This window comes from Aegilops tauschii, chromosome 5 (genome assembly GCF_002575655.3).
Source record: "Aegilops tauschii subsp. strangulata cultivar AL8/78 chromosome 5, Aet v6.0, whole genome shotgun sequence".
NCBI classification, from domain to species: Eukaryota; Viridiplantae; Streptophyta; class Magnoliopsida; order Poales; family Poaceae; genus Aegilops; species Aegilops tauschii.
This window is the reverse complement of record NC_053039.3, coordinates 399,966,337-399,986,673: the sequence shown is the minus strand read 5'-3', so window position 1 is coordinate 399,986,673 and position 20,337 is coordinate 399,966,337. Positions and strand designations below refer to the sequence as shown.

At 46.7% G+C, this 20,337-nt stretch overlaps 2 protein-coding genes across 2 annotated transcripts in view; one reads left to right on the top strand and one right to left on the bottom strand.

The window, feature by feature from the left end:
* The window catches only part of LOC109776100 (uncharacterized), a 109,777-nt gene that overhangs the window by 56,655 nt on the left and 32,785 nt on the right, over positions 1–20,337 (top strand). The window lies entirely within an intron of this gene.
* LOC109746425 (chloroplast envelope quinone oxidoreductase homolog) lies at positions 4,236–6,164 on the bottom strand. Its single transcript, XM_020305542.4, has 4 exons — positions 5,957–6,164; positions 5,707–5,848; positions 5,208–5,296; positions 4,236–5,083 (listed from the first exon to the last, which is right to left on the bottom strand). The coding sequence occupies exons 1-4, from the start codon at positions 6,023–6,025 to the stop codon at positions 4,373–4,375; spliced, it is 1,011 nt and encodes a 336-aa protein (XP_020161131.1). The 5' UTR covers positions 6,026–6,164; the 3' UTR covers positions 4,236–4,372.

Below are 20,337 nucleotides of genomic sequence, written 5' to 3'. Positions count from 1 at the left end.
ATACTTGATTTACTGCATTTAGTAGCCCCTGTTCACATAATATAACATACTAAGCTACTGGAGTATTGATGCCACTGAGCTACTGGAGTACAACATAAATATAAACATGGAGATGCATGCATACCTTCTGTCTACCAGACATGATTGTGTAAGGGCCAAATTTCCCATATTCACCTCCTATACATATCTTGAGCTGGTGTAGAAACTAACACCAGTTTGCCGTGTCCTCTTGTCCAACTATAGCAAATGCTAGTGGAAATATGTAGTTATTTCCATCTCTCCCAATGGCAGCTAGGATTTGAGCACCAATATTCAGTTCAATAAAGCACCCATCAACACCTAATTTAACAAGAAAGCAACATTTAAAGTAAACATCTATGATTCAGAAGGTGTGATCTACAAGCATTCTATGGAAAGGAAATAAACATGTTACTAACCAATGAATGGCCTGCATCCATTGAGAAATCCCTCTCTTGCTCCATTTATGCAGAAGAACATAGCATGAAACCTTGGTCCAGGATGTGGTCTTTTAGTTGTAGGTTTTGGAGTTACTGTTGCCACAACAACTCTACTTCGAGGGTTTGTATCGATGATGGTTTGAGCATAGTCCCTCAACCTGGGATACTCTGCTTGTGCTCTCCTAATACAACTTCCAAAACAAGGTTCTTGGCCCTATAGGCCATGTGCCTGGGCACATCAACACCATAGTTCTCCTGGCAGTTGTCAATCATAGTGGCTATGCTAGTGCTTGGATCAGATCTGAACAATGACTCATAGGTCTTTGCAAGCCACTTTGCACTAACCCTAGATGACTTTGTACTGCTAGGGCATGTGTGTTGCAGCCTCATCTTCTTAATAGCAAATGTATTTTCCCCTTTGATAACTGCAGCAACTATGCAGAACTGTGACTTCTCATGTTTGCAACATGCAATTATCCTTTTATCTGAGTTTCTGTGGTACCTGAAATTTCTTGCATGTGTAATGTGCAAGCTCAACAATGCTTCTCTGAATTGTTGTTGATTCTTGAAGCAAATGTGTAGACACAACTGCTGATGTGGTTGCTCAAGTTTTTCATTGTACCATATCCTAGGTTTTATTTTCTTGGCCCTACTCTTCCTGCATTTTTGTAGGACAAAAGCTGGTGCCTCAGACACTCCCAGACAATCCTTGGCAGCATGGCCTCTAGTTTGTAGGCCTAAAGATAAAGGTGGCATGGGGATTATTAACCTGAGCATCCAGAACAGAGCCCTCCTTACCAAACACATGTCTAAGTTCTACAACAAAGCTGATATTCCTTGGGTGTCTCTCATTTGGAACACTTATTATGATGGAGTTGTACCCCATGGAACAGTGCTGTGTGGTTCCTTTTGGTGGAGGGGTATCATCAAACTTAATGAAGCTTTCAGGCTACACTGTGAAGTTACCATAAACATGGGAGATTCTGCTCTTTTCTGGTTTGATGCTTGGATTTTCTTGGGCTCATCAGTTCCTCTCAGGGAGAGGTTTCCCAGGCTCTTCTCTTTGTTGACGATAAGGTATCTGTGAGAGATGTTCTCAATACCCCTGATATGTCTGAGCTCTTCCATCTCCCTTTGTCACCAGAAGCAATGGATGAATTGATCATTGTACAGACTCGCCTGCTTGACATGAATACTGATGACAGCATCAATGATTCTTGGTCTTGGATCCCAGGCAAAGGAAAATTTTCTGCCAAGAGCTACTATACAGTGATGCATGCCCGTCTACCTACTGATATGCCGGCCAAATGGATTTGGGAAAGCAGATCAACAATGAAAATCAAGGTTTTTGCGTGGTTAATGCTTAATGATAGGCTCAACACCAGAGATTTGCTGGTTAGGAGGCACTGGAGATCGCCTCAGGAGGACAACACTTGCCCTTTATGTCATGCTCAAGCACATGAAGACAGAGACCATCTATTCTTTACCTATCAATTCAGCTCAAGGGTCTGGAACTACTTGCAGATTCAGTGGCTAGCTGGTTTGTCTCCTTCAGAGTGCCTTATTGCTACCAGGAAAAGCTTTGGACAGCCTTTCTTCAAAGAGGTTGTTTACCTAGCTGCCTGGAATGTTTGGTTATTGAGGAATGGACGGATCTTCAGAAATGAGAGGCATACCTTTGCAGCTTGGAGGAGGAATTTCATCCATGATATTACCCTGCTATCCCACATATTCAAGCCTAGTTTAAAACCTTTGTTGTTGCTTTGGATTAATTCTTTGCCCTAGTTGGCCCCTTGTAATTATGTAACTCTGCATGTAATTATGTACATAGGACCATAGGTAAGTAGTCTAACTTTACTTACCAGAACCTTTTTGTTCTTTGTTGCTTGAGTATTAATAAATTACTGTGGGGATGTTGCCTCACAGTTCCCAGTCAAAAAAAGCTGGTGCCTCATGTCCATCATCCTCACTGTCAAACAACAGCCCATGATCTTCTTCTTCTTATGAAGGAATGAAATCAGGTTTCACCTCCTCTAGAACACTAGAATGTGACCTAGTGGTGGGACCTCTCCTAACTTGTAGCTTCTGTCTCTTCCTTGCAGGTTGTTGCATGGGTGGTTCTTCTGCTGCAATAACAATCACCTCTTCCTCCTCCTCCTCCTCCTCCTCCTCCTCAAACAAATCCTCAACCTCTGTGTCACCCTCATAATGTAAGTGTTCCTCTTCTGATTCTTCATCTGAAGCTTCATCTTCATCTTCATCTTCTGCATCAGGAATGATGTACTTCTCCAGGCTAAAAGTGTTGTTATCACTATCATATGCAATCTCCTCATCACTACTCTTATATCCCTCCTGCTCATCTTCCTCCAGCACAACTTTCAGCTTCCCCTTACTGACATTTCTACTCTCTTGTGTGCACAGTATGTTGAGTAGGTTGCATAGTACTTCTGCTGCACTGACTGTGAAAAACTATACCATGATCATCAACAGCAAGAACACCAGGATCACTGAGATCATACACAGCAGGTGGTTCATATAAGACTGTAGCTAATTCATCTACTCTGTGATTGATGTTGCCCTCACTAACAAATCCTGGACTGATAGGTGTTGTTGCCCTCACTAACAAATTCAGAACTAATGAATCCTCATACTGTTTCTTTAGTTCTTGCAACTTGATGTTTGTCTCAATCAGTTCTAGTGCATGCTCTCTCTCAACTCCTGCAGCTATATTCTTCATGTGGTACAGTTCATCACTGAATGTAAATCCTACTGTTTGCATCAGTGGATATATATTCAGAAATGTGACATCTGAGCTGCAAATCTTCCTATCCAAATTGTGCCCAGCATCAAAGTGAATCCTAACATCCCATATATCATCAGCTAACCTATAAGCCACGGCAAAAGTAATTTTTTTTCAGTGCTTTCAGAACACTGACCCTAGCCCTCTGATTTGAACAAACAAAAACAAAAAATGGTGATACTTACAACACTCCACCCGCTCCACTGGTCCAGTGATGGCTTGTGGTTGGGTTGGCCAACCACATCTCAGCGAGCCGGACTGGTTGTTCCATGGACAGGGGCGCCTCCTCCTCCCCTTCCTCGTCGCCAGTGGAGTTGGGCGAACTGGAGCCGTCCAGACCCACGTGGTCATCGCTCCCGAGGCCAGGAAGGTCGCCGTACCCGCCCACGACACCGTCGCCGCCGCCGCCGGGGGTCGCCGCATCCATCTCCTGAGATTCGCAGGGAGAGAGGAGAGGGAGAGGGGAGAACGAAAGCTAGGGTTTGTGGGGGTCGGGGGGTCCGGCTCGGTTCGACCGAGCCCGCTAAGACCGACCGCGCAGACCTCGTCCTAGTCAGCACACCGGCACGCGCCGATTCGCCAGTGTGTCGCCTGACAGGTGGGGCCGCACGGTCAGATACATGGTCAATACGGGGTTATACGGCTGTCAGTATTTTTTGTAACGATTAAGCCGAATAGTGGTACTAAATTGTGACATGCACGAAGTGTGGTACTGACTCGTTACATGGTACTGAAATGTGGTATCTCCTTGCAATTAACTCCGTCTGGTGAGGTAGGCGGTGGCAGGCGAAGGCCGCGGCGGCGGTGAACAGCAAATGGATCGGGTTGACGGCGAGGGAATGCTTAGCGGAGGAGGTGGTTAGCCCGATCCAACGGCAATAAGGGCGTTCGGACTGAATATCTTCGTGCCACACGTGTGGGCGTTATCAACTCCAACCCTTTTTGATGCCTATTTTAGGCTGCTATTGGAGGTGCTCTAATCCTTAACATAAGGTTTTTTAAGTGCCTTAACATAAGTTTTTACATGCACTGCATATAGCTAGCATATTTTGATTCCATAATTCTTAATTTCTCAAATTGCCACACATACATAAACACATCAACAGTTTCATGTTCATTCTGCGCCTCCCATTTCCACAACGATCTTGCCAGTGGCATGCCCCTCCATGCTCTTAGCCCAGGCCTCCTGCGCTCTGCTCAGCGGGTACCTCGAGTCCACCGTCGTCCTGAGCTTCCCCTGCCTCGCCAAGCCCACCAGCCACTCCATCTCCTCCCTCCTGGGCGCCAGCATCAGCGGCGCCAGCCTCTTCTTGGCGAAGGTCACCTTCTGCAGGATCGACGTGAGCGCGGCGCCGACCCCCGGCGTGACGTCGGCCACCGTGCCGCCGTCGTCGGCCAGGACCGCCTTGAGCGCCGGCCACGGCACCCCCGCCGCGCAGTTCGCCACCGCGTCGTACCTCCTGCTAGACGGGCTCCGAAGGGCCGCGCCCTCGGGCGTCCCGTAGTCCAGCACCTCGTCGGCGCCCAGGCCCCGGACGAAGTCCACGTTGCGGGCGCCGCAGGTGGCCGTGACGTGCAGGCCCGCGAGCTTGGCCAGCTGCACGGCGTAATGGCCCACGCCGCCGGACGCAGCGGTCACCAGCGCGTTCTTCGGGCCGGTCGCGCCGGAGGTCCCGTCGAAGCTGACCCCGGCGAGCTTGAGCAGCTGCAGCGCGGAGCCTCCGGCGGCCGGCAGGCAGGCGCCTTCGACGGCGGACACCTCCGGCGGCCTCGCCACCGTGAGCGACGCCGGCGCCACCGCGTACTCGGCGAGCCCGCCGCCGCTCTGCACAGCACAGGCAACGGGTCTCGAGCGTGTCAGAAGTCAGAACACTAGATTTTGACTGTTGGGTAGTACAGACGGAATGGTAGCGTGGCGTCATGGCGGTGAATGCGTTGTCCTTCCTTACCGGGAAGCTGATTGAGATGACCTTGTCTCCCGGCTTGAAGTTGGTCACGCCGCTGCCCAGCTCCACCACCTCGCCGGCCAGATCGCCCACTGCATTTTGAGTAGTGCCCATGTAAAAGGGTCCGTCAGTCTGTTTTAGTCTGCATTCAAGTCATTTTCCCCTCTCGAACTGTCTATGTTCAAGTCGTTATGTCTAGAATCTGCAACAGCTGCTTGAATCGGCACGGATTTTAGAAGCTTGTTTCGTTTCTGATCCAGCAGCAGAGAACGAACAGTGGAATAAAAAAAGTTCAGTAGAAAGCAGAGCATGGTAGTTGTGACGGGGGGCGGGATCATAATCACTAGCCAAATGACATCGACGAGATTTTATCAGCTATCAAGCCGGCCAGAATCACGCGATTCTCATCTCTATTTTGGCGAATATTGCCGCAACCAAGTCTGAATTGGGTAGCCATGTCCCAGTCTGAAGCTACGCGTAACGTACGTGGTGGTTCAATTACCTGGCGTGAAGGGGAACTTGCCGGGGAGGAAGGGGCGGAGCATGCCCTTCTGGATCTTCCAGTCGATGGGGTTGATGCTGGCCGCCTCCATCTTCAGCAGCACCTCGCCTTTCTTCGGCGACGGCACCGGCACCTCCACATGCTGCGAGTGAAATCCACCACGGACTTCGTCAGTTCCATCAGTGAACACATCGAAGAAGAAGAAGAAGAGATGATTTTCAGTTCAGTTGGGCACATAGAGAGATCGTACCTTGAGGCCTTCTGCTCCTCCGCCATACTTGTCGTACTGCACGGCTCTCATCGTCCTCGGGGTTGCCATGGCAGCGCCGTGTCCCGCGTGAGAGAGAGAGAGAGAGAGAGAGAGAGAGAGAGAGAGAAGGAAGGACGAGTGAGAGACTGGTGGGTGGTGTGGTGTGTAATGCGGTGATGCTGATATGGTTGGCCCTTGTGGACGAGACGTGTCCGTTCTCGCAGTACCTGCCTGAACCATCACCAACAACCTTTTTTTTTGTCCAACGTGTCCGGATGCCGCAGAGTGTGCCGTAGTGGTGAGGCCAAATTCACTGTTTTGACCCTTTTATGCACGTTTAGCCGCATCTGACCCCTTTTTGAAAAGTTTTCGAATCTGACCATTTTCCAACCGTCACCCGAGCGGGCGGTAGGCTAGAACACCCTACCGTCACAAGCGCTGGCGGTAGGGACCGGGTCAACGTCGACGGCGCCGTCTGCCTGCTGACGTGGGTAAGTGGCTACCGCCACTGACCGTGGCGGTAGGTTGTCGCTCCCTACCGCCAGATCGGGCGGCGGTAGGTACCTTTCGTGCTTGGTGGCTACGGGCGGGCCCTACCCCACCCACCAGCCCGTTCTTCCTCCTCCCCTCGAGTCGAACAGAGGCGAGCGGCGCCTCTCTCCTCCTCCCGATCCCCTCCCTCAATCTCCCTCTTCCCTTCACCATTTTCGCGGATCTTTGGGGCAAATTGAAGAGGCTGGTAAGCTCGTCCATTCCCTCCAATCAGTTTTCGAAATGCTTTTTTATTTTTGAAGCTATTTTTGGCACTAGGTGCAACCTAGGTTTTGGTGTTGATTTTTTTAATGATGTTTTAGTTGTTTAGTAGTATATGATTTAGTAGTAGGCTTATGAAAGGATGTGTGGGTGAAACCATTGCGAGATATGTGAGGATATGTTGGTGAATGCATATATGTTGGTCAATTTTCTTTTGTTATGTAGATATGAATTGTATGAGAAATTTTTCTGTATGGTGAATGCAAGATTGTGAGGATGAAGGCATTGCAAAATTCTTAGATGGTTAATGCATTGTAAAATTGTGAGGATGATTTTTTTGCAAAATTTGTAGGTGGTTAATGCATAGTGTGAAAATGTGTGTATTTCATATAGATGCTTTTTGTTGTGATGGAGAATGCATACTAATTGTATGGTATTTTCATATTTTGCAGTTTATAATTGAAGATGTTTGGTTTTAGTTTTTTTATTCATATGTATAGACGATGTTGTCTAATAAGTGAAAAAAATTATATATTTGTTAGGATGGCCGAGGATGAGGACAATGGGCGTTTGTATACGGGGCTTGACCTTGCTTTTGACAAGGACCATCGTGCCCGTGCTATCGAGCGTGGAGAGGTAACAATTTTGAGAAACAATTGTTTTTGTCATTTTCATGCTATTTTTTGAATGAAGGAAGCTTCTGACATATTTTCTCAATTGTTACAGAAACTTGATGTCGTGCGCTTTAGGAGCCACACGACGGAAAACCATATGCAATATGACGTGCGCTACGAGCCGTACTTTGAGCGTGCCGGGCTGCTCCTGTTTGTTCTTCAGTTCAAGCGCGTGCCGCCATCGATGTGCCATTCAGCTCTCACCGCCCTTGTCGATCATTGGCGGCCGGAGACACACAACTTCCATCTCCCTTATGGTGAGCTGACGGTGACGTTGGAGGACTTTGCCATGATCACCGGGCTTCCCATTGACGGCAAGGCTCTCACCGGATGAGTGGACGGCAAGAACTGGCGTGCGAGGGTTACCGCTCTCATCGGTGACTGCTCGCCCTCTCTTAGTGCCCAAGGAAGGACTGACAACAGGACAAACGGCGTCCCATTCCCTTGGCTCCAGCATCATAGGTCGGGATGCCCTGAAGAAGCCAATGAGGAGATCGTGGAGCAGTATGCTCGAGCGTACGTGTGGCACCTCCTATCACAGGTGGTCTTTGGAGACTGCTCTGGAGACGTTGCTCCTTGGATGTTTCTTGACTTCTTGGCCGACTGGGACGAGAAGTACAACTGGGGGTCTGCTGGGCTAGCCTACTTATACCGTCAGGTAACAAATTATGCAAATATCCATTAAGCATGGTAGTATGTTCATGAATTCCTACAAAGAGCACTCCTTCAACTCATATGTTAGTACATTCAACCAGTTTGATTTTTGGGTTGCAGCTCGACGTCACATGTAGGAAAACCACCTCGAGGCCATGCATGGGTGGATGTATTTAGGGCCTCTGGGTCTGGATGTGGGAGCGTTTGCCGGTTGGGCGTCCTGAAAAGCATCCTTCACCACACGTGTGGGTAGGCCTTAATGAAGAAGAAGATGTTTTTCGACTCCCCACCGTGGCATTCTCTTAGGACCGGGTTAGAATTTTTGGAAGCAAGAACAAGTCCTTGTACAAGAATTTCACCAACGAGATGGACAGCCTCACATATCGTCAGGTATACTGATTCAATATTTTCTCTAAGCTTTCATCAAATGCATTGGCCGAACTAATAGCTCTTTGACAGGTTAACTGGAGGCCTTACGAGGAAAATAGGGGTTTCACATTGAACCAGATGTGCACTAGGGACTCCCATCTTTGGCGGATCAGGTGCCCTCTCATATGCATTTATGCTGTCGAGTGGCATCTACCACATCGAGTGGCCATGCAATTTGGTATGAGGCAACGCACCCCACCGGAGCCAGCAAGCACGGGTGGACTTGAGCTTCACAAGTGAGTTACCTAACCGAGGCTATGTTAACCAACAATACAATGTTTCAAATTGTTTCTTATGCATGCTTTGTTGTTGTCATTGTTTGCAGTCAGAACCGAAAGAATAATCAGAATGTGCCTGAGTGGGGACAACACCATGCTAGGTATGTCGAGATGTGGGAGCAGAGGCTCGGTTCTAGAGAGACAGATATGACTTTGGCGGACATGAGGAATTACAAAGAAGCTCATCTAAAATGGTATGACAATGGGAGGCGATTTCGGGTGCGTTTCAGGCCAAGGTGGACCGACGCAGATCTCGCAGATCATGATCCAAACAATGAATCAGACGATGAGTATGACGCCATAGTGAGAAGTACACAAGGTTCTCATAGAGAGTATGCGCCCCTGACTGATAGAGTGGTAAGTCTTGCGAACCTATTTGGAGAGTGGATTCATATTATCTTGATTGTGCAAACTTTTGACCTTACGTTCAATTTTCAGACTTTTGAGCTCAATAGAAGTATCATCGAAGGCTCGAATGCACTAATCCATAACCCCGGGACTCCGAGTCGGATGCTACCTTGAGGGAAACGGTGAAAGTAAGCACTCGAGGTCCTTACTCTGTTGCATTAAAAATGTTTTACTTCACAAGTCTTTTTACTTCATAAGTCCTTACTCTGTTGCATTAAAAATCTTTATCTCTTTGTTGTTGTTGTTGCTGCAGCGTTTCATGAAACGTTGCCGGAAGCTAGTCACCATTCTTGGATGCGCAAGCCCCGGTGCCGTAGATGTGCATGCTCCGAGCACATCGATGGTGCAGGCTAGTGGAGCCGCCGCTTCTTCTAGCCACGACGGTGCTAATACTAGCCACGCCGGTGCTTCTTCTAGCCACGCCGGTGGTGGCAGCGACTTCGGTGAATCTGAGGAGGAAGAGGAGGTGGACTTGCAGGACGACGAAGCCCCGGAAGAGATGAACATGTCACAAATGATGGATGCACCACCGGCCTCCCAAGCAAAAAGGGTTTCTCACCCTCATGATGATCCATTCAGCCCGTCACCTTTCCAAAAGCCGGTTCCTCGTCGCCGCAACAAGACCGTGAGTGAGGGGTGCTCTAAGAGAGGAAGAATGGGATGATGAACTAGTGTTTGGGCATGTTAAACTAGTGTTTGGCCATGTAGAACTATCATGAGCTTTTAGTTTGCTTTGGCCTTGAGGACTTTTATTTCAAGTATTATGTTGGACTTGAGGACTTATATTTCTAGTGTTCTGTTGGTCTTGTTTTCTACTATTTGTGCTATATCTATTACATATGATGAACTGCTGTGAAAACTGTGCATATATGATGTTATATGATCTGAAAAAACTGATGTTTGCATGTATGTTCTGTTGCTGGTGTGAGGGCAGGACCCTACCACCATAGTCCCTGGCGGTAGGGTACGCAGTCCTACCGCCGGAGACTATGGCGGTAGGGTCCTGCCCTCACACCAGCCACTAGAAAAGGATAAGGTACACCCCCCACACACACACCCACCCATTCAGCATCTTTCCTCCCCGAGCTGGTCTTCTATTTTTCACCTCCCTCCCCATTAAAGCCCTCCCAAATCCATCTTCATTCTTTGAGATTTGTCCGGTGGATCCGGACTATTTTCATCTTTGAAGGTATCTCTATCACCCCTCTCACTTTTGTTGGTTGGAATCATATCATTTGGTTGCATTGTTACCTTTGTTGCAAACCCTAGTTTTAGTCATTTTGTGTTAAATGAACTATCAAGTTCATTTCTAAGGTTATATATGTGCTTACTATAGTGCCAAGTTAGTGGATCTGACACTTCATAGTAGAAACTAGGGTTGTGGTTAGGGTTAGTGCTTAGGGTTATGCTAATGACTTAAGTTTGTGTCATCTTGTGTTAAATCAACTATCAAGTTGATTTGTAAGGTTATATATGTGCTTACTATGGTGCCAAGTCAGTGGATCTGACACTTCATAGTACAACTAGGGTTGTGGTTAGGGTTAGTGCTTAGGGTTATGCTTATGATGCATTTGGTTTTAGGGTGTGAGAAGACCAAATGTGGGGTGGGGGTTAGTGCTTAAGGTTATGCTTACGATGACCGTTATAGTTACCCCTCGACTTGTAGGATGGCACCGATCATCTTCTTTGAGACTTCCACGGAGGCGGCGGCAAAGCGTGAACGCGAAGTCATTGAGGAAAAGATGAAGCTGTGGGTCGAAGCCGTTGATGCGTTGAATGCGGCTTGTAGTGACTTTTCAAAATACTATGTGAGCGAGTGTGACGATGACAAAGTTGCGTTCTATGAAGCTAAACAGAAAAACATAAGCAAGCTCAAGAAGGAAGCGAAATTTCATAGACGTGCTCTTGCAAGGCAAATCGCATTGTGCGGTAAAAGGGATGAAGTGCATGAGATGGACTTGAAAAACCCCGGCCAGATCATTGATTGGCTAGTCAGGCAACCATCTTCCCTGATAGCTAGTCGGGCTTCTCGTTGGGCTTGGGTCCGTGAAAGAAATGATGTCATTTGCTGCAACCCGGGGCCGTACGACAAAGATGTCGTATTGATGGACGAATAGAGTGGGTTGAAACACATGATCTTCTAGTGTCATTTGGACTATAATGACATGTACCCTTATCATTTATGTAACCCATGTCATTTGAATTTCTACTTATGTTATGTAAGCCAATACATTTGAATTCGATCTTATGTTATGTACCTTATGTCATTTGAACCACTAAGAACTTTGTGTCTTAGGTCATTATAAATAAGTTATGCTTTGTGTTTGTCTTGTATCATTTGACCCTAGTTTTGGTTTTTTTCAATTCAATGTAGCATGGAAAAAAGGACCCCGGAGGTGCAGATAGCATATGAGAAGTGTGAAGTAGAATGATGCCGTAGGATGCTGAGGGAGCTTCGAAAATGGATTAACAGTTGTGAAGAGGAAAACGCGGCTATGAGTGATTTCAACAAGTATGTGTTCTGTGAGTTCCTTGAAGAGCTTGAGAGAGAAAAATGGAAGATAGTTAATGAGTTGCAGGAGAAGGAAGATGAGTGTAGATGGACTTTAGCAATGGAGATAGCGTTCTCCGTAAGCATTGACGAATTTGAGGAGGTGGACATGGCAAAGCCCGGACTGATCATTGGATGGGCAATCAAACAAGGAGTGTCGGAGAAACCAACCCGACGTGCACGATGGGCCTGGTCCCGCGAGGAAAAGGGTTCCATGATCCATTGGGCGGGTTCTGCACAGTATGAACCAAAGCCTAATCCAAAGCGTGCTGCACTAATCGAACGTATTAAGCAGGTTAGGGCCTCTCTTCCGACTTATTAGGGGCTCCTTTACGGGTACTTAGGATGCTACCGGGCATGATGTGTGTCATTTGAACTATCGAACATGACATGTGTCATTTGAACTATGTACCGGATGTTGCTTCTTATTTGAATTATCGGACATGACATGTGTCATTTGAACTATGTACCGGATGTTGCTTCTTATTTGAATTATCGGACATGACATGTGTCATTTGAACTATGTATCGGGTCTTGCATCTCACTATATATCGGAATTGTACACATTGTTTTTCGACTCCCATCTCTAACTAGTAGCTGTTTTGTAGGGATCAATACCTACCGCCACTGCCCCAGGCGGTAGGCCACCACACCCTACCGCCAGAGCCTGTTGCGGTAGGGTCCTGCGCCCCCGACTAGACCAAGTGTCTGGCTCTGCGCGCGAGTACCTGGGTGCGAGTACCTTGGCCTACCGCCACATGCTCTGGCGGTAGGACACCACAACCTACCGCCACAGGCTATGGCGGTAGGGTCCCTTTCTATTGCACCCCCACCAGACAAGTGTCTGGCTCGGCGCGTGAGTTGGGGGGGCTACCGCCACTGCCCCCGGCGGTAGGCTTCCACACCCTACCGCCTTAGACTATGTCGGTAGGGTTGAATTCTCTACAAAATGAAAAATAGGCAACATGTTAGACAAAGTAGATAACTAAACAAACAACAATCATATATAGCTGACAATATTTCAGTAACAAATAGTTCAACACTAAAGATCACAGATAGTTCATACATAGTGGAACAAATAGTCTCAAGCATCGCAATATCATCAAATATCCGGCATACGAAATACCATCGAACAGTCATAGACATACAACTTCAATACATGCATCTAAAGATCACTACGGAAACATGGGCCCTTTTCCCTTCTTGTAACGCGACTCATCCTCCTCTTGTAACATCACGAGCTCTTGCAAGCTGCCCTCTCTTCTTCACAAGCAGCCTTCCCTTTGCGTGCCCTCTCCTCCTCGCGTTTCTTTTGTTCCATCTTCTCCTTCTGACGACGCTCTTCATCCAAGCCTCTCTGAAAAGCTTCTTGGAACAGCCGTTGCCTCCTAAGACAATCTCGATATTGGTCCTTTTTGACATCCTCTGGAACATGTTGATCTATCCATGTGAAGTACTTGCAAAGAGGAGGTGGTGACTGCATAGGATAAACAAATTTGTTGTTAGGATTATGAGTTGAAGTTGGACAAAATTTGAGATTACTCTTTGACCATACCGGTGGTACGTCATAGGCGTTTGTTGGCAGCGCCCGATCATGTGCATAGTTGGGACACACAAAGAATCTTCTCCCTTCCGTCCATGACTTCTTGCGGTCGGTGGACACCTTCACCTTGCAAACATCCCCACACCAACATGATGGAGTTTTCATATCTTTTTCCTTCACCTCGTCCAGCTTGGCCTTTTGCCACTTGTTCGGCATGTCTTCACGATCAGCACACGACGGCCTCGTCATGGAACCGGATGAAGCCATGCCTACAAAATAAGAGTGGTTGTTAGTAAAAGATATCAACATAATGAATAGAGGAAAATGAAATAAGAGTGATTACACAAAACAACAAGTACCATTCATATTATTTCAACCATCCGGATTAAGCAAAACGTCAATAGGCCTTCCTCTATCGATCCTCCTCGTCCTAGTAGGACCGGAAGCACGACCACCTCCACCGGCGCCTCTAAGACTCGCCAGTCCTCCACACCCACCAATAGCAGTCCCTCCTCGTGCACTACCTCTAAGACTAGTCCGTCCTCCACGGCCACCAGTCCAACCTCCTCGTGTGCCACCGGAACCTCCACTACGAACACCCGTTTGGCTAGAGCTCGTGTTGGCATCGGTCCTTGGTTTTTTGGTGCATGTCCTAACATTGTGTCCCGGATCGTCACATTGTCCACGGTTGTTGATGTCCGGTGGCTCCATGAAATGATCGCTACCAAACTGTTTCATTCCGGTGTAACCAGCTAGATCATCCATGTCACTCCTAGACCTCTTCTTCCTTCTTCTTCCCTTTGTAGGAACCATGAGTTCAGGGTCAGGCACGATATGTGGGCCATCATACTCAGGCCACTGTGACTGGTCAAGGAAAGGATGAAATCGAGGCGCCCATGTCAACCTCATGGCTTCCAATGTGAACTCCTACAACCACACGGTCCTCCCATCAGAAACATGCAAGTTTCTCGCCTTGGCCGCCGTCATCAAATGCAAGCACGGCCAGTGGTACTTATGAGGCCTCTCACACTAACACCACCGGTTCTTGAGGTCCACCTTATACCCAACACCGCCGTAAGCCACACCGTCTCGTGTTGTGCCACCTGGCTCGTCCACTTGGTAGATCATTTCTTTCTCGTTGAATCTAATGATTTGTTGATGCAAGGGCTTCCCTGCTTGAAACCTCAACCAATCATCAACCTTGTCGGGATACTATTTTTTCTCACCTATCCATTTGGCGGTGGTTTCGGAATGCCTAAGAAAATACTCGTTCAGCTTGAAGAAGGTGTATTTCAGTATTGCAGTCACCGGCAAAGAACGGACGCCCTTAAGCACATTGTTGAAGCATTCAACCATGTTGCTCGTCATGTCACCATATCTCCAACCTCCGTCATCGTAAGCGTGTGACCACTTATGCTTCTCCCCATAATTCCTTTCCAAGAATGCTCTTCCACCTTTGTTCTTTGCCAAAGCCTTGAAGAGTTTATCATACCGGATTTTGAATGAACTGATGGTGATTGCCACACAAACATGGGTAAGGTCTTTGCAAAACTCCTTGCTCTTGCATGCCCGGTAAAAGTTCGCCACGAAATGCCTCATGCACCATCGGTGATGAAGCTTTGGAAGCCCAGGAATGACAACTTCTATGGCTTTGAGAATGCCATGGTGCCGGTCCGATATAATGCATACCTGCCTCTTCCCAATCACCTTGGTCCTCACATTCCCCATGAACCACTCCCAATTGTCGTCATGCTCGGAAGGAACTAAAGCAAAAGCCACCGGCAACACGTTATCATTGGACGAATGAGCCATTGCCACCATTAGTGTGCCCTTGTATTTGCCGGTCAAGAAAGTGCCATCTATAGACAACACCGGACGATAATGCTTAAATGCCTCGATGCATTGCCCAAAACTCCAGAAGGCACGATGAAACACACCGTCAATGTCCTTAACCCCATGCCGCATGCCTGGGTTCTTATGTGCAATGGCTCCCAACATCCTCGGAAGAATACTGTATGCGGCCGCATAATCACCATGCAACATCCTAATAGCATTTGACTTGGCCTTCCATACCTTCCCATAGTTGACCTTGTATCCGTACATTTTTTTCAACAATTCTCATCAGAAACTTCACCTTCACGGTTGGGTCATGGGATATCTCATTCAATAATTTGTAGCCGAGAAACTCTGACGTGAGTTGACGGTGGCCCTTGCTTCGGCCAGCTTTGTCTGGAGGTATGCACTCGTGAGTAGCTACACAACTTTTCAACTCCCATTGCCCCGTTTCATGAATTTTTCTTCCACGAACCTTCCATTTACATCCTTCTTTGTCACACTTCACGGTGTACCTCACCTCTTGGTTAGAATGACCAACAACAAATGACCTATGGTTCCGAATGGCGTAGTCACTCAACCACATCTTAAAATCTTGGAAGCACCCAAACTTGATGCCTTTTTTCAAATGAGCATTCTCGTCCTCATCCTTCGGCCTTGGATCGCCGACTCTCGGGCACGGTGTTGGTTCAACCAACACCAGTCTCATGCCACCATCAACAATGGCATGGTCGGCAAGGCTAAGATCACAAAACAATGGGGGTCCTCTTTCCTTGCCGTGCACCTCCTTGAAGAATTGATTTTCTTGCACCGTGAATCCATCTTCGTCCAAATCTTCCTCAGGACCCTCATCATTAGAGCCATAACCACACATACGGTTATGAGGGAGGCTATGATTCATGTCTTGTTGATGGACAATGACATCCAAGTTACCTATTGGATTGTAATGAATCTCTTCTTCTTCCGCATAAGCATCATCATCATCAACATGAGCCATATCATGAATCTCCGGGTCTTGAATTACTATGGATCTATCATTCATCTCCGCTTCATTTTATTGACTACTTGGTGGTTGGCTACAAGAATTGGGGACATACACCTCGACCCTAGCATCATGTATTGGGGAGGAGGCATGCCGGTTCAAGTCAATTTGTAGCAGAGAAGCATCAACCTTGGTGGCAAATAATTCAAGTGAGTTGTCTTGTGATTGCTCTACTTTACCCTTGTACACCTTCCAATGCAATTCTGAGGTGATAGGCCTACTCTTCAACCGAGACTTCACCCCCACTCCAACATCATACCTTCCAATAAGTTTAACCTCATCACTTGGGTCCATCCAATGTAACACACTTCTAACTTTCACAACTACATCATCATAGGTTGGGTATACTCAAATACCATGTGTTCTTCCCCTTCATCGTCATTGCCATTCATAAATGTCTCCTTATCCAAATAATGGAGATTCACGAGACTACCCATCTAAATAAATTTTAGAAAATGTCAACGATAGGCGGCAACATAATATGGGACAATATCCATTGTGCAACCCATGGATCGATAAAAGTTCTATGCAATATATTTAAGCAACAAAACAAATAACAACTAAAGAACAAAATATCATGGCTTAACCCTAACAACTAAAAAATGACTTTGCTTAACACTAACCCTAACCCTAGAAATAACCAAAACAATAACCATAGATCTAGCTACAAACAACAAAGTTAGCACACTACACATGGTCAATCACACATATACAACCCTAGATCTAGATCTACCATCCATCATATCCATTGATTTCACACAAAAAGTAGCACAACTAGGGTTTGCATAAAAGGAATCAATGCCATCAAGTAAGTTGATTCCAACCAACCAAAAAGAAGAGAGTGGGTGAGGTACCTTGAGTGATGAAAATGGCCTCAATCCACCGGAGAAAACTCAAGCAATGGAGATGAATTTGATGGAGCCCTAGGATGGGGGAGAGAGGGGGAGAGGGACTCAGCTCGGTGAAGAAAGGATTTGGGGGCGAATGGGTGGCTTGTGGGGCCCACCAAACCCCCAGCCATTGGTTTTGTGCATTCATCACCCTACCGCCACTGTCTCTGGCGGTAGGCCGCCTAGCCCTACCGCCATGGTCAGTGGCGGTAGCCACTTATCCACGTCAGCAGGCAGACGGCGCCGTCGACGTTGACCCGGTCCCTACCGCCAGCGCCTGTGGTGGTAGGGTGTTCTAGCCTACCGCCAGCTCGGGTGGCGGTAGGAAAAGGGTCAGATCCGAAAAACTTTCCAAAGAGGGGTCAGATGCAGCTAAACGTGCGGAAAATGGTCAAAACAGTGAATTTGGCCTAGTGGTGACGCTGCCCATGTTTTGCCAGTGTTTTTCCTTTCTTTCGTTGTTTTCCCCTGCCTGTGTGCATGCTTAACACTTCACCATCTTTTTTTCATGGTAATACATGTCTCATTCATATTATAAAGATCAAAGTACAAGTCACGTAAGAACTGACATGACAAAACTGAAAAGATAGCAGAACATCTCTGAGCTTCAAACCAACGCCCGTCACCTGCCTCTGACACCACCATAGCAGCCACTGAAGAAAAGAATGACGAATCACCTCCTCACCCGAGCTCGACGCGGCTCCATCGCTGATATGCAGCTTTGCGGACCTCCAAGGTGGCTCACCAAAAGTGAAGCCATTGCCGTTGAATGAATCAGACCGGGGCAACACCCTGGACACGCCGTCGAACTCCAGATCTGGCACCCCACCACGACTAAGATGCCGAATGAGGAAACCATACCTGCCATCCACGAACCACGAACCCAGCACACGTTTCGTCTTGTCATCGATGCAGACCACAATCTGCATCCGCTCCTGGACTACCTCCCAAGCTCCGCGTCGGCGCTGGAGCAAATGCCGTCGCAATGGCAGAGCCCGAGGACACTGGTCCACCACGAGGATGCCGCCGCCGCCATGCCATCCTTGCTTGAACAGACTGGTTTCCAAATTCAACCCCAACCATAGGACCGAAGGCCTCGTCAGGGATGGATCCGAAGAATCTTAATTCAGCGCCGTCATCCTCACCGCCGAAGCCAAGACGATGAACAACCTAAAAACCTAGACTACGAGAGAGTAAAACGATCCACACGCATGGATCCGGCGACCCCCCTCACCACCTACGATCGAGGTCGCCGGCGGAGGGGAGCTGCCGGAGGGCGGCATTAGAAGATTGGCCTTCTGGCGGTGGCTAGGGTTGCAGCCGCCAGGACCCCGTTCGTTGCAACCCCGTTCCATGGACTCGGTCATTGCAACCCCGTTCTCATCGTGTTTTCACCTTCCCTGTTGAAATTGATTAAGGGCAGCCCGGTGCATGTAGCTCCCGCTTGCGCAGGGTCCGGGGAAGGGTCCGACCACTTTGGATCTATTGTACGCAGCCTTTCCCTACATTTCTGCAAGAGGTCGTTTCCAGGACTTGAACCCGTGACCTCATGGTCACAAGGCAGCAGCTTTACCACTGTGCCAAGGCTTCCCTTCCCTATTGAAATTGATTAGCTATTTAAAATTATATGCTTAAAACATTACGATTGGTACTGTAATGTGAGGATTGTCCTCAAGAGCACCGAGAAGGACTACATCCTACTGCATGCTTTCAATATTATCCCGCTGATGCTATGGATGATGAAACCCACATCCTTCGATCTAAAAGCTAGAATTCCGTCATGGCCAAAGTGCAATATGCTTTCTTTCATAAGAACTGAACTTCAAAACATTTGGATAGTTATGTGATATTCTTGAAACTGATTTTTTTCAAGAACAAACAAAGGCTGAAAGATATGAGATATCCAAAGGAATGTTTGCTTACAAGTTTAACCAAAGTGTTCACGATTCTTAAGACTGATATGAGTGGGATCCACAAGAACACTAGTCATATGATGATGGTGAATAAAACGAAAACCTAGAGAAGAACGGGATCCGGAGGGTGTTAGTGAGACTTACACACCTAGGAAGTTTGGGACTAACGCCACTCATAAAATTGGGTACTTCTTCTATGATTATGAGAAATATTGAAAGTAAAATTGTAAGAAGTATGAAGGCAAAAAGAAAGAAGACCGGTAGGTCCACTTAAGGTATGAAGTTCATACAAGTTACACATGTATAGACGGCTGGTCAAATGTGTAATTCTTAGGAAATGTGATTAAATTGATAGTATTTTATTATTTTTTTGATATTGTGACTAAAAGTTGATCACAAGGACACCAGTTCGATTGCATACTTTTGCAACTTGATGCAAGAACTACTACGGCCTAAAAGACTAGCTAGTAATGAGGTATAGATACGCGCTGGGAACAAAGTAAAAGTTACTATGCTAACCATCAACATATTACCTCTTTATTTATCTTCATAATTTATTTGAAAATTTAGTAAATTGATACTACAGTCTAGTCTAGCCTATTGCATCATGTTTTTTGTAAAGGGGTTGCTCATAAAAGAACAATTGTTGTTTGATGTTATGAATGATGTAAAGGCCATACATCATTGTGAATGAGATGTATGTTATGGATCTTGATGATAGTATTTGACATCCATAACACTGATACTACATATCGCAAGACTAAAAGAATACCACATATGTGTGACACTACATTTGGTCGCATTGAAGAAACCCGCATGGAGAAATTCCATGATGAAGGATTTTGAAGTAATTTGACTAAATAATCATCTAACACTTACAACTTTTTCTAAAAGAGAAATTACTAAAGTATTATTCACATGCCATAAGGAACGATCAATGAACTTATTGGCAATGAAATCACATGCGGATTCAATTTACTAGTAAAGTTCATTCTGTGGCCTTGTTTATTTCAGCTTTGATTATATTCGAAACACATGTGGATTCGCTTCGCTGGCAAAACTGGTTTGCAGATTGTGCTTTGCCATACACTTTGAGTTCATAGCTAAAACAAACTTGGCCTGAAAATGGCACAAATTCAGATTCTACTTCACTAGCAAAACTGATTTGATACAGTTGTTTATTTCAGCTTATAGATTTGGCTTCATTAGCAAAGCTAAATTTGGACCTAAGTCTCAAACGAATTAGATATTTGTTCTAGATTCTAGATTTAGCTTCTTTGGCAAAGTTGAATCTAGTCCAAAAACTCAAATAGACAGAGCCTTCGTCCCATTCGAACCGCCAAAACAATGGGTGTGATGTGATCGCGGCCTCAATTTATGCACTGATCATATCAAGACGTATGCAAAGAGTAT